Source organism: Carcharodon carcharias, chromosome 10 (assembly GCF_017639515.1).
Source record: "Carcharodon carcharias isolate sCarCar2 chromosome 10, sCarCar2.pri, whole genome shotgun sequence".
Classification (NCBI taxonomy): domain Eukaryota; kingdom Metazoa; phylum Chordata; class Chondrichthyes; order Lamniformes; family Lamnidae; genus Carcharodon; species Carcharodon carcharias.
The window spans coordinates 148,004,420-148,019,704 of NC_054476.1; the positions used below are offsets into that span (position 1 = coordinate 148,004,420).

A 15,285-nucleotide genomic window follows, 5' to 3' on the forward strand; every position below is an offset into this window, starting at 1 on the left:
ACTTGTCCTTTTAGTTCAATGTTCATTTTTCACAGCACCACCTACAAGATTAAGGATTCCTCAAGGAAATTGAGATTTAATTTAAGTGAATTCATAACAAGCAACCCCAACATGTCTAGTCACAAATGCACTTGCATATTACAAAAATAAAAGTGTTAATCAATGTAATAACATAGATTACAGCTACAGACTAAATTTTAAAAAGCTGCAACCTCAAAGAGGTCACCACCAGCACCCTGTTTAAACACCGTTTTCATCCTTTTACTTTAGCCCGACAGCTTCTTTCAGAAGAGCTTGTCTTAGGAACTGTAACAACCTTAATTTAGATCTTTAACATTGTTGAAGTCAATCTCTGAACATACAAAATAATTAACATAGCATTTCAGCTGTCTGAGTAATTCAACTCAATCACTGTCTCAGCACTTCCTGCAAGCAAATAAATAGAGCCCAATGAGTTCAACAGTCAGAAGCTGACTGATTAACTATATTTAAAAAAAACAGATGCTGATGGTGCAAACTTTCTATCCACTAAAGCTATGGGAACAAATGATGCAGTACTTCGTAAAACAAACTTCGAAGATCCAAGGTTTAACGCTTGCCCTGCACAAAGCAGTAGATCTCAACCAGGCAGTAGTGGAGCTTTTACTATCATGCATTTCAAACACATAACAAAGGAGAGTTCCTGGATCAGATCTCTAAGCTGCCTGGAATTGCTTATAAAATGATTAACACATTAAAAAGTTGAGTCAGTTAAAGGGACAAAAATAAGAGAACTTGGCAAAATCCATTTGATGGTAACGTGTAGAATTGAAATGGGAGTTAATCTGCATCTCATAACAGCTTAGGGAGCTTAAAAATTGCAAATAATAAACAAAAGCAGAAAAATACAGTAGGTCATTTAGCATCTTTAAAAAGAGAAATAAAATAACTGACACTTTGAGCATTTACACTTCATCAAATCCTCTCTCTCACGCTGAAAACACCATATATTATCTGGTGCTACCTGACCAGCTATAAATTTCCCCCATCTTCTATCCATCCCCAGCGTTTGATTTCAGTAGCAAACCTAATTTCAGATTCAAAAAAATGCGAACAATTGGATACTCAAATCTTATTCTGTAAACACTTGCTACCATCAAGGAAAGGAGCAACAGATTTTACTTGAAATATGCTCATTAGGGGATGTTACTGAAGTCCAGTGCTAAGATAAGGACATGACCAAAGATACCCACCAAATAAAGAGATGCTGATAAATCTTGTACTCTTTTTGCACATCATTATCCCAGTAAATCAGATATTCAGAATCCAGAACAATTAGCCATGGCTATTTACATTAAGGTAACTTGAATTATTCCATTAGATAACAAAGTTAACACAACACATCTCAGTAATGTGTAATCTCATTGAAAAATATGGAGTGAGCCTTAAGATTCTGTCTCAGAAACAGAACATGCAGGTTAAAACTCCACTCCAGATGATGAGCAGAGACCAATGCGCCAGCTCGGAGTTCTGAGTAGACAAAATCCAGCAGAATATTCACACCTGGCAGGTGCACCCAATCATGTATGGATTACGGGAGCACAGAAACCCTTACTGTATATGGCTCACCACTCTATCATCTGATATAAAAGGGTTACAATAGTCAGCCTGTCAAAATGCTAATCAGTCAACAATCCTTCCTCTGCTTCAACCTCTTCCCTTGGAAAATGCAAAATAAAAACAAAACCACTAAAGATATCAAGACAGACATTTCCTTCCATACACTGAACACCTGGCAACATACTAACCTCATCTTTGCATGGAATAATGAAACTAATTTTGTTCTGATAGGTAATATGTCTCAAGTGAAAATAATGTTACACCTTGCACTTAAATGCTTTTAGCATAAAAATATATCCCAAGGAATCTCCAAGAGGCATAATATAAATAGAAATAAGAAAACAAAGGCAGCAATATTAGGAGGGACGAAGGCCATTAAAAAGGTGGGAGCACTCTTCAGTAAATATCGCTTATTTCCCTTATATTGGTATTCTTGTGAAGTGTCCTGATAAGTGCAAGATGTAAAGCTTCGTCATGTCTCTTTTTTCAGCAATACTCATTTGGATAAAGAGATTGATAACACATGCTACGTCAGAGGCATGTGGAGCTCAGGTATCATTGGGGGGGGGGGGGGGTGGGGGAGGCAGGAGGGAAATTAAGAAGTTAATGGAGATTACAGATATGGAGGGGACAAGTCTATGAAAGGATTTAATGATGAGTATAAGAATTTTAAATCTGAACCATCGAGGAGTCAGAGAGTCAAGAGTATTTCTAAAAGTCCCCTTGCCAATTATCTGCTTACCTTAGAGCAAGACCTTTAAAGAAAGGGAAAACTAAGTTCCACTATTTCAACAACAAAAAAAATCCCGTTTATTCTACTGGAGTTTCTATCACTTAAACTACACCTTTGTATCCTGGGAAGCCAGTAAACCAGCAAACACCACTGACCATTTGCCACCACCACTGCAGTCAATAAGCAGAAAACAAAAAGTGATTGCCGGTAGCTCTCATTTCTGCCCCACCTTACTAGCTCCCTGTCCCTTTCCCTATCCTTTGCTGGGATACAACACTACTATGGACCTCATCCAAGTGGCCGTTTTTTTTCCACAAGATTTCATGAAGGTTTGTCAGATGCTGATCAAGGTGTTGATAGATCATTGTAAACTTTTTTTTAAAAAAAACTGAACTTTAGATCCATTCTTTTTTTCTCACCTTTGAGTTCATGGTGGATGAGATCAGCAAAATTTGGCACTTCACCCCACCAGAAAATCCAAAGCTCTCTGTGGCCTGGTGTCATATCCCTTCGCCACACACAAAGTACATTAGCCTTCAAGCAGCGGCTAAAGCTGCAGAGAATGGCATCGTCTTCAGCCACCGGGATGACGAGCGGCGTCCCTACAGGACCTTGCCACGAATAACGTCGCCATTTAATTCCAGGCAGGTCAGCCTAGATGGAAACAGAAGAACAAGATGTTAAGCTATTAAAGGATCTAACATCCAGAAGCAGATTGTGTCATAATAAGAAACAACCATAGAATCCCCTGTAAAAATGGTTCTCGAAATTTCAGTGCATTTGATCTGTAGCCAGGAGGGCACAAGTTAATGTCTCAGGGCTGCCAGTCACAAACCACTTAGAAGTTCCAGCAATTCTCAGTCAGGTCACCAGCTCGAGGGCAGGAAAACACTTTTGACTTATAACCATTCGAATACAGAACACATTAAAGGAAGCACAGCCATGGGAACAATAAACCAGGGCATCATACTCTACCCAAATTAAATGGGGGTTATGGGGAGAGCACACAAAAAAATTGTTGAGAAAATAACCGGATCAAAAATTGCAAGATAACCAAATTCCTGTTCCACATTGCACATATATAAAACAATAAAAATATCAAAATACTTTATTATTCAATTCCTTCCATCACAGTCGATCTTTATTTTTCCGAAAAAGGTGCACCTCCACAATGTTGCATTATGACCTTTATGGATGGAGGTGGTGGGACAGAAGGAGGAAAAGAGAAATCAATAAACAGCTTCAGGGTGTACACAAAAAAGCATTATAATGAGTTCAGTGGATAGCTCAATCATAAGAAGGTACATTCACAAGTACAATGAGCTCCTTGCAAATTTCACTAGGAGTTGCACTGTTCACAGGCTTCAAATTTGGCACAGGTAGATTTAACTGATACCAAGTCAGTTCAACTGTGAATCAATGACAATAGCATAACACCAGTGAACACAATTCAAGACCAACACATGCATTCTTCATTGTAAACTCTCCCACATGCAAGAAACTCCTTGTACTTACCCTAAACTGTTTAAAAATGGATTCAGTCCATCTTTATGTACATGCATTTCAAAGCCACTATAGCAGATCAGAGCAGAGATTAGCAACGAGTCAATTATTCTTCCTACTGTGCCTTCAATTTGGAGCCCAGCAACAACAAATGGTTGCAGCAACAACAATGATTTGACCATAAAATTAAAAATCTGTTTATGGTCCATATTTACAGGGCATTAAAAGGTTTTATTTGAGACTGCATATACAGGTTACCATAAATAACAGAAATTAATTTTACTTTGACTAAGGGTTCAGTTATAGACTGAAGTTGAACATTCAATTATAGGCTACTTCCTGTATCTCACTCTTCAGGCTGATTCAGTGCCAACTACAAACCTCTCCTCCCAATTCACTTAACATTGGCCTTTCTCCATCCCCCCCACCCCCCTCACTAAAAAAAGGCCTTTGATGTTCTGTTGATGCATAACCAAAAGGCCTGAAAAGTACAGAGCTACTTTCCACCACTAAATGTCAGAGTCTGGAAAAAATTTTCCACGAGTATTTAAAACATCCCTCTGGACTCGTTCAGAGTGACCAGCATCTGTGGAATTATATATCTTAGTAAGGAAATCAATGCTTTTGGGTGGGATGTGGGGGGGGAAAAAATTAAAAACATAATTAAAAAGAAATTATCCCTGTGTTACAACTTCAAGCAGCTCATTTCAATTAAACTTTTAAAATAATAGAAAATCCAGTACTCTGGATCGGCCTCCTTGCTGCAGTAATACTTTTGCTACACATTTTCATGACAAAGTAAACAGCAGGTTTAATACTAACTTCTCTAACTGCTTTGGAATGCATTTGTACAGCCAAAAAGTTGCAGAGAACTCTGTCTGTGTACAACTATGCTGGGATGATGTTCAACTACAGAGTGCTGCGCCAGACTAGCTTATGAATGACTCTACACTCTGCTCGAAACCCAGTAAGTGTACAAATATAGCTAGTTAAGTATGCTTTCCTCTATGTAATACTTTGATAAAAGTTGAAAACAGGAAGTCACAAAATGTTATTCTGCAAGTCAACATGTTAAAAAAACTAGTTTCTTGGTCACAATTTCCCGTTTGAAGGCTGCTTACTCAAAGTACTGTTTTTTTGTATTAGTGGAAATAAATTGATGAAGTAGGCCAAATGTTTTCTCAACCAACAGATTTGAAAAGGATGCTGAAAACAAAACCGTTTCAAAGTCCTGGTACAGATTAATATAAAGATGAGCTGAGAATGTTCAGATAAAGACGCTGTTTTTCCAAAAAATAAATCAGCCCTCTAGAAGAGCATTTACTAGAGAGTTTGCTTTCCTTACTTGCAGTTGCAGGTAGTGTAACAAATGCATGGTCGCCTACTTCACCCATTTACTAACCATAGTGATTACAAGTACGTATTCACCTATGCCAAATTCTGCACTTAGCGTGGCCACACAAGAATATTTAAACTCTAGACAAGCACAGAATAGACGATACAACTGCAAGATGATTTTGAAAATCAACTGGGTTTATTGCACATAGCATCTTTCACATCAACCAATTACATATTTTTGAAGTGTAATCACTGGCAAAATAGGGAAACACTGCAATTTGCACACAAGGCTCCCAAATAGGAATGCGATACAAGACCACAGCCAGGATTTTCCTGCCCCAGCCACAGCAAGTCGTTGCAGGTGGGACAAAAAATTTGGTGACACAGCAAAACATCCATTGACTATTGGCAGGAATTTCCGACCAGAAAATCCCTTTTCATGATGTTGGTTGAGGGAGAAACGTAGTACATTAAAAACTGTCATACTCCCCTGCTCAAATAGTGACATGAGATCATTTGACGCAAGGATAGATGGGACAACGATTTAATGGCTCATTCCAAGAATGGCACTCCAACAGTGCCATTCAATTTCCTCAAAACGTATTGAAGTGCGAGCAAAGATTATATCAAGTCTCTGAAGACTTGCACCTTTGACCTTCTGAATTAGAGGCAAGCAAGCCAACACTGACATCTACATTAAAACAATGCCCATTATTCAGAAAAAAAATTACGACTATTAAAATTTTAAGCAGTAGGTTTAGTACCCTCAATTCCATTGGATGGGGACATAGCCATCAACACATAATAAAAAGTGACTCATACAACAAGCTCAATTTTCACCAACTGCTGAAGATCATGCCCTTAAACTCCCAAAACAATTTTTTCAAGTAAAGAATACCTTTACAAGTGTATATTCAAGATTGTTTGCAAATAGGGCCTCTTTGTTCATTTCAGATAGGAGTACCGAATGCCTGTCGTGACTTTGGGTGGCAATCCCCTTGAGCACATCTGTTCACAATACAGATCTCAATATCCATCGTCTCATTGACTAATCAGACTAATGCTTTTGTAAGATTATTTCACACCAAACCCTGCCCAGACTATAAACATCAAACCTCACATTGTAAAGCAAATTCACAGAAGGTGCTCCTGTCTCTCACTTCCTACCCTGGCCAGCTGCTGTTCTAGCATCTCTGCTCTCACTTATTGTTGGAGAAGTCCTATTCAAACCACCTTAGGCCATCCAGTAAAGATTTTATCTAGGTACTGGAGACCTCCAGCATAAGAAATAATTAGTCAGTTCTCAGTCCCTTATTTCAACTGAAATATAGAAATTGATAACTATTGCACCCAGACAATTCATTTGGACCACACAAATCATACAAAAAAAAAGAATTTCACCTCAAAAATGATCACCATTAAAAATTACAAAAAAAGTGATTAATGCAACTTAGCCTGAAAAGGTAGAAGGTTATAAGTTTGCCTCAAACTTGGATTTCCTCCCAGAATCTCACTCACATGGCTTGTACACCATGTGATTCCAACATTTAAAGGCTTCCATGATGTTTCAACTATGCAAAAGCAATTTAAATTGAAACGGAAATAGTGCTTGAGAAATTCTCCCCACATCAACAGTTCTGGGATTCATCATTCATTTAGATACAGAAACAAATGCTGGCACACCCATCCACAGCAAGATCGTTGCCCCATTTACACAGTATCCTCTAATCTGTACAAACTTATTCTCACTTCATGGATATTTGTGACTTCAATCAATCACTCTCCCCTCACCATGAACTGGTTACAGCAAGTACCAAGAAAAAGCCACCTGCCTCATGCACAATCTATTCTAACATTCTCCCTTCAAGTACCATACACTAAAAGGGGTGACCATACTACCTTATTAATCTTTTTCAAGGCCTGGCTCATCTTCATTCACATTCACCCTATTGCGAGGTTCTTTAAAAGGTCATTCTTTGTCTACCATTGATATTTCCGATCAGCATTATGTGTCCAAGAAATTCCAACCGTCTCTTCCTGACCTTGGTCAGCAGTTCTATTGGTCTCAGATTTTACTAGCACCTTGTCATTGGTAGTGTGACTTGTCCAAGATATCTTCATTATTCACCTCAAAAGCCACAACTATGCACAGCATTAACTTAATCACACTGCCCCTTTCAGGGCAGGGCTGCTGTTCATGAAATAATATTTCACACAAACTTAAAATTTGGATAGCGCAGTAAGTGGCCCCATAACGCTCTGTATCACTGAGTTGTTCAGTGCCTGCAATGCCTTGCAGCACAAGTTCAAGATCTCAGCCCTTTACTAATCAGTACCCTAATGGGAAGCAAAAGAAACAAATACAAGAGAGTATACCATGTCATACTCACTTACTAACAGCCACCTTATTAAAATGATAATTCTCAAAAGGCATCAATGCAGGTCACCTACCTGCACCTTTGGCTAGTAAATGACATGGTAAAATAGGGCAAGAGTTTTTTTTTCAAAATTCTAACCTAATGCAAACCCCCATGGAATTCTAAGAGATGTAAATTTCCAGTTTAAATTGAAGTCATTGAGTTTAGATATGCAATATATTGAATGATTAATGTTGCTAATAGTATAAAGTACAAATACAATACAGGTAGTTCTATAGCATATTACACTGTCATATTACATTGTCATATTACACTGACAAAATAGCCAAACCTGTACTAGTTTTTGGCAGTTATTTTAATATTCAAACTATCACAGAAAAAGAGAGCCAACTGGCAACCATAGCAAAACCTTTTAAAGCAAATATAATTTGAAACAAAATAATAATTAACCAATTCAAATTTCCAAACCATCCCCACTTTGAAAAATGCTCAACCCACACTGGCGGCCAAACCTCACCTAATCTCTCCTTCCTGTGGCTCAGCATCCATTTTTTTTTTCTGATCAAGCCTCAGTGCAACACTTCAGGGCATTTTCAAAGTGAAGGGTGCTATATAAATGGAAGTAGATTGTGCATAAAGGGACAACGCAGGTACAGTATCCGGCACCCTCTGAATCGAGACCGTGCCAGATTTCAGGTCAGGCAGTTCGGGCCATGAGCGTGAAGTTTGTGTGAAGGCGGGTCAGGTAAAGGGCAGTTTGAAGCGCAGAATAGAGCAGCACCCAAAATCCATTAACTAATCTGGAGCCACACCTCGCCAATGCAGTGCCTAGCACAATTGTGCATCCAGTTTTCAGACACTGCTGGTTTTCAGGTAGCCAGATTTGAAGTGCTCTACCTGTACATAAACTTTTAATTTTGCCCTCCTAAATAAATAGGTCTTATGTGTTTTTTTGTTCATTTGAAAAATGTAATTTATGTGAAGGAGGGAAAGGAAGTATTTTCAGTGCAGGGTATTTTAGTCTACAACCAGCATCCTCTGCACAGACATGAACTGTTGATATTTTAGGTCACAAACATGCAAGCATTCTAGCGGAACCAGAAACAAAGACAAGTGAAAGATATAAGCATTAGGGAAAATAACTGGCGCTGCCACTGAAACGACAGCACTACACTCCTGCAAAAAGTATCTCATATTCCTACGCCATTCAAATGATGTTATTCAGCCATTCCCACAGGGAGGTACAGCACAGTGGAGCAAGAGACACATTTAAGTTTTATTTTTGTGAAAGACCAAAATTAGAGAAAAGGAAGACACATGTAACACAAGGGGGAAAAACAACAACTCCCTTCTTTACTGGAGCCTAATTCATGCCATTTATCCCAAGCTCCAACATGCAATCTTTGCATCTACAAGTGATAGCAGAGATTACCCCATCATTACTTTTTCCCTTTTTAAATTCTCAAAAACATAACACTGTGGTCACATTGAAGAAAATTGACCAGTTAATTCTGGTCCATTGTTTTGGTGTTATGGTTTAAGGAAAATAAATGGCAATGCCACTGAAACAATGGCACTTCACTCCCGCAAGAATCTCATTCCTACCCCTTTCAAACTGTTACTCAACAATTCCCACAGGAACAGAGATTAAACCAATAGGAAAGAACATTATTTGGAAGGGAGTTGTATTTTCTGTTGCATGTCTCTTGCTATTCTCTTCCTCCCCTTAAATCTACTTCTTTCACAAAAATAAAACTTAAGTGTCTCTCTTGATTCAGTATTTGGTTTAATCTGCACCGTACTTACTTGTGGGAATGGCTGAGTAACACTATTTGAATGGGGTAAAAATTATATTCTTCATAGTGCCATCATTGATTCAGTTAACCTCCAAAACACCTTACATCGCTCAAAACTAATTTTTGTCCTACAAAAATTCCATTCAAAGCCATTAAGAACTTCCTTGCCATTATTTAAATTACACACACACTCAGAACAGCACCCATCTTGCATTCATGTGACAAGTTACAGCCAGCTCACTTCAAAACTATTCCCATATACACTGGAATCACAGGTGACTCGGTCACATCAAAACAATCTGAATAGTTCTCATGATGGTCAATGGATAAATCTAGCTACAAGTTGCCCTGCAGTACAGGTGTAGAATACATCTGCCATTTCTGAACGCAATCCACAGCGTAAATGCCAGAGACTAAAAAGAAACAAATCCCAACTGCCTTGGGTTCAACATCCCACTCCAGGACTTGAGCATATAATCTAAGCTGACACTCCAATGCAATGCTGAACAAATACTGTGTTGTTAAAGCTGCTATCTTTCACATGAGACATTGAACTGAGGTCCTGTCTGCCTGCTCAGGTAGATGCAAAATGTTTTGTTGCACTGTTGGAAAAGGGATGAAAATAGGGCCCTCATGTTCTAGTCAACATTTACCTTCCAAGCAACAAAAATAGATCGACTGTTCATTCACCTTAATGCCAATCATGGGAGTTGCTGCCACATTTACCTACAAAACAGCAATTACGCTTCAAAGGTAATTCAGTGACTGTGTTGTGGTTTGAGGTATGTGTGCCAGTTTGCTCTTTAAGTCCATGATAAGGCTGCCAATTTCAGTAATGATAAACACAGGGGGCAGTTCCCCCATTCTTTGGGTCTCCATTGTAGATCACCTCAGAAATTGAGTCCAAAAACATGAAATGTGGCGCACAAGGATCTCTTTCAACTGGATTTAATATTTAAGTTCAAAGTAAAGCATTTATATACAGATTAGATCCTTGTCCTGTGCCAAGTCAATACAACAGAGGTGTTAAAATTGGTCTTAGTGCCTCCAAATGGAAAAAGAACAAAACATTACAGCAACACCAACCGTTATAACCAAGTGCTTATGTTGACAAGGTCAGTCCATATTACTATTTATTGTTCACTTATGAATTTTAGCAGTGAATAATGTACAGGAGTTGCTAATAACTGCATACCCAAGTCCCAGCAAATTCAAGAAAGTGAAGCAAATGATATGAGAATTTAAGATCAAAGAACATTATATTGTAAGCTTTCCTAGTGAGTCAATAGGTAACTAGACTATATCCATCAAGTAGTCAGTGCAATTGGCCTCAGGTTTAAGAATTTGAAGGAGGAGAAAACTGGGAGAAATAGCAAGGGATTATTATACAATGACCTTGAAGCATACTCAAGCATATCTGCAAAGATTAGGATTAGATATAGCTTCTACTATAGAAGCCAACCTCAAGATCAAGGAAAGAATCATAAACAGTCAATCCCACAGAGCAACAACAAAGGCGAGTCTCAAATGTAATCTTATCTTCCAAATTTTGAGCTTCATCAGTATCATTTTTTTTAAAAAGCAGAAAAGAAAGTTATGGAGGGGATGTACTTTTAAAACATCTAATTTTTTAAAGCTAGAACAGAGACCAGCAGATTGGATCTTTTCACTATTAAGATACTCTGATGACATCACTATTGGGCAGTAGTCCCAGGGATCTCAGAGTGGCTCCATTAAAATCAATGGCTGGGGGTGGGGAGAACAAAAGAGGTAGCTCACAATCTTGAACTGGCTGGAGAGACAATCAAGGCAGTGCTGCCAACCTCAGGAACCCAAGTCACTGGTTGGATATGCACCCAGCTAGTAGCTAGGTTTCCTGGACATGGCAAATTCCAGATCAACTCCCAGGTCTGAAATCAATTGTTTTCAATGGAGCCACTCCAGGATATTTTGTTAGTGACATCATAGAGCAACCCAACCGCAAAATCAGATCTGGCAAGCCTCTGGCCAGAAAGTATGTGTATGTACGGATTTATTTATAGCAAGCTGTATTTCCACCCCCCACCCCCACCCCAACTTTAAGAACAGCACAGCAAAATAGTGAAGCATGATGGTCTTGACAGCTTTCGTTCCAGAATTCAGATGCAAGCTGCTACTACTGGAAGAGATCAATTACTGAAAGATTACTGAAACAGAACAGTGTACAATATAGAACAGCCTGGTAGAACAGAGTACAAGCACTAATCTCTGCTAAGACGCAACTCCTCTTACGGCCTATTAGACAAAGTCACTGCCTCAATGTGCTAAGCGATGCAGATCAAAACATTCAATTCTTAGTCTGTGTTGACATCAGCCAGACCAGCAAAGACACTGCTAAAAATTGGATTCAGTGATCCTGGACTAGGAAGGGGGAGAAAAACAAGAGTTTTGCTTCACACTCGATTGCAAACCATCAAACCTCAGTGTTAGCTATGGCTCAGCTCGTAGCACAGAAGGTTGAGAGAGTTTAAGTCCTACTCCAGGACTTGAAAAGAAATATCAAGGATGACACTCCAATGAGAGAGTGCTGCAATGTTGAACCTGTTATCTTTCAGGTGCGATGTTAAACCAATGCCCAGTCAGCCCCCCCTCAGGTGGACAAAAAGAGATTCCACAGCCACTATATGAGGAACAGCAAGGATGGGGGCTGGGGGGTGAGCACGAGTGTTATCCCAGGTGCCCTGCCCAATATTTATCCCTCAACTAAGATTACACAAACAGATTATCCAGTCATTATCACAATACTGGTTGTGAGAGTTTGCCGTGTGCAAATTGGCTGCCATGTTTCTTACACTACAACACTATAATCAAAAGCAGTTGAGCTGTAAACAGCATAGAGACACCAAATGGTTGTGAAAGGCAATATATAAATGCAAGTCTTTTTTTTCTTACTGGAAAAAGTGTTTGCCAGTAAATATAGAGTTGGGCTTGGCTGTGATGCCAACCCTTCCACTACACCCTCTGTCCGACCTCACCAACCCAGATGAATCAGTTACTAGTGTTCACTGCCTACATGTAACAAAATGGATGATGTAACAAAGGTAAATGAGCAACCATAATGCCAAATTCCAGCAACAGTCAGGACAATACAGGACAGAAAGAGGCCATTTGGCCCATTAAGTCTGTGCTGACAGTGCCATTAGGAATAGGAAATTAACAAAGGGGAGGGAAATGACATATCTTGTTACTTAAAGAAGTTCAGGCTATACCACTCACCACAAAACCATAAACTTTGAGCACAAGCCTGTTCTGGACCTCTATTCCAGATCAAGTAAATTATATCGACACTTAGCTTGGAGACATTGTTTCCCTAACAGTGGATCTTCAAAATATTATTCATCAATTTAGTCAGGACTTTGTGGCAAACCAATGCAGGAAATAAAAACAAAAGCACCCACATCCCAACCAGAAAAATCACAGGTTCAAGTGTAATTTTAACAGTTTAGCTGAAACAACTTATATGTTATGTTCTTCTAGGTATAAACTAAACTTTAATTTTTGGGGACAGGGCAGAAGAGAAAAGGAGTAAGAACTTATTTTGTTCTGACTCCATTTCATCAGTTCTCCTGCCAGACACCAACTAAAACTACGGCAGTCATGAAGTCTGCAGCTCAGATTATTCGTTATCTCAGCTAAAAGAGGAGGAGTCACAGCAATAAGTTCCTCGAGGATTTGAGATGGGGGGGGCGGGGGGGAGAGAAAGAGAGAGGGGGCACGAAAGAATGTAAGTGGTATCAATTTAAAATTAAAAGCCCAATTCTACTTTTATGGCTCAAAATCCATACAGGTCAGTTTCCACCATTGCACTTGTTTCTTGCAATCCAAAATAAGACTGTCAATTTTATTTTCCATATTCTATTTGCAATTTTTTCAAAAAGCTCATCCACATTTTCCACTAAAAATACGCTGAACAGCAGCAACACATTCAACTGTAATGAGTGTAACTGTAATCATTTTTAGAAGACAGCTGGACAGCCATATTAAGAATCTTAAGTTCAAAAAAAAAACTTTTTTAAAAAATGATGTTCCAGATCATTTAAAGACTCCCATATGACCAAAAAGGAAACACTGGCTCTGAAACTTTCCATTTCGCCACCCCTTCCCATATATCCAATGTTAATAAAATCAAATACGATATGAACAAGTTTTGTCAGCTCGGAGGAATGCACTGGCCAAATTTGTTCCGATAGCAATCAACAAGCTTGCTGTAGAAATAACACAATTTTCTTAAAAAGTGTTTATCTGCTGCCTCGCTCAAGACAAAGGGCCTGAAACACATACTCTCCACCCAATACATTTAGAAATACAATCCATGTAAAGTGACCTTTGACAACTTCCCTTCACTTTGTAAATTAAGAAAGATTTTCCATTCCACGGGGGGAAGGGGTGGGGGGGGGGGGGAGAAAGTTACACACCCAAAAAACAAACTCTCCGACGTTACATTAAAACTCTTGGAGGTACTTAAAATTTCTCTCTCCTCAGCCGATTGGAGTTCTCATTCTGAAACTGGTTGCTTTTTTCTTGCTTTTGCTCTAAAGTTTGAAAACACATTTCCCTTTTACGACGCAGTTACTCTCTGTCTCCGGGGGGGTGAAGCAAAGATAGACTACATTCTATATGTAACCCTTCATTATAATCAATTATTTTTTTTAAACTTAAAAACGTCAGAGATAAAATGACAGCCTTGGAGCCTATCGTAGTTTTGATGTTTTAAAAACATTTCGCCCCCCCCCACCCCCGCACCCGCAGTTTCGTTTGTTAAAACGCTGTTTCGACTTTGACTGGAAAATGGCAACGAAAGTGACCAGTTTAAAAATATCATATGAATATGTCTGTTTTGTAGATATATTGTAAAAGGCTATCTTCGGTGCAAATTCTTACATGCCAAAAAAAGGCAAAGTAGCCTTTTTTTGAGGGCAAGTTAAGAGTTTATACATTTGGCCCAACACACAGGTTTTTTTTTAAACAAAATACAGATTTTCACCTTAAGACGTTTACAAATGTGTGCAAGTTGTACATTTAATGAAATATTAACAGCATTAAAAAGGAAAAAAAAGTGATTGTTTTTTTTAAAAAGTGGACTGTTTTTGAAGTTCTTTCTAAAGAGAGAAATTGAAGTTATTTGGACACAGTCTGCTTTAGAAATATATTAAAGTGAGAGATTATTAGGTATTTTTAAACACCACCCCCCCCCCCCCCCCTCACTATCTCTCTCCACTACGCCTGAGTAAAAAGGCCGCGGTTTGAAAATGGCTGCGCGACGGCCGCTTCAATCACTCACCAGAGAGAAGAGATTGGAATAGCAATCCTCCAAACTCGCCCCGTTCGCCACCCAGCAGCCGGACGAACTCATCATCACGATCCCTGCATCGTCGACGAAGATTTAACACGCACTTCGAAAGAAAAAGATATATGCAAACACAGAAAGAAAAATAAAAGTCCTCCCCTCAGGAAATTTTCCTCAAATATTTTTCCACATGAAAACTGAGGTGTTTTTATTTAGTTGTTCCTTTGGTTGCTTTTCTTTTTTTCCCCCCCTCCTCTCTCTCTCTCCCCCTCCTCAGAGAGAGGAACGAGATGAAGGCATCGGTCTCCTCGTTTCCTTCCTTCCCTCCCTCCCACCCCCCCTGGTTACTCGCCTCTCGCTCGGCGACTCAGGTTTGTGTTCAGTCCCTGTCCTTTAATGGGAGCCTCAGTCCCAGACTTAATGGCGGAGGGACCGTCACGTGACGCGGTCGACGGCCGCGTTCCGACCCCCGCCCGGCCGCGGCCACTAGGGGCGCGATGCAGCTCAGCGCAAACACACGCACCTCCCAGCCGCGGCCACGAGGGGCGCGGTGGAGCGCAGTCCAAACACGCACCTCCCAGCTGCGGCCACCAGGGGTGAACGAATGCAGCC

The 15,285-nt window shown here is 39.5% G+C and overlaps 1 protein-coding gene across 3 annotated transcripts in view; it reads right to left on the reverse strand.

Moving 5' to 3' along the window:
* The window catches only part of med13a (mediator complex subunit 13a), a 192,553-nt gene extending 177,572 nt beyond the window's left edge, over nucleotides 1–14,981 (reverse strand). For 2 of the 3 annotated variants that reach the window (XM_041196888.1, XM_041196887.1), the window contains exons 1-2: nucleotides 14,668–14,981; nucleotides 2,752–2,986 (exon numbers count right to left, since the gene is read on the reverse strand). In XM_041196888.1, coding sequence (XP_041052822.1) covers nucleotides 2,752–2,986; nucleotides 14,668–14,742 — 310 coding nt within the window. In that variant the 5' untranslated portion in view covers nucleotides 14,743–14,981. Of the gene's footprint in view, nucleotides 1–2,751; nucleotides 2,987–13,801; nucleotides 13,938–14,667 lie in introns of those variants that run through there. The other variant, XM_041196889.1, reaches the window with a different exon arrangement.
* Nucleotides 14,982–15,285: the final 304 nt, after the last annotated feature.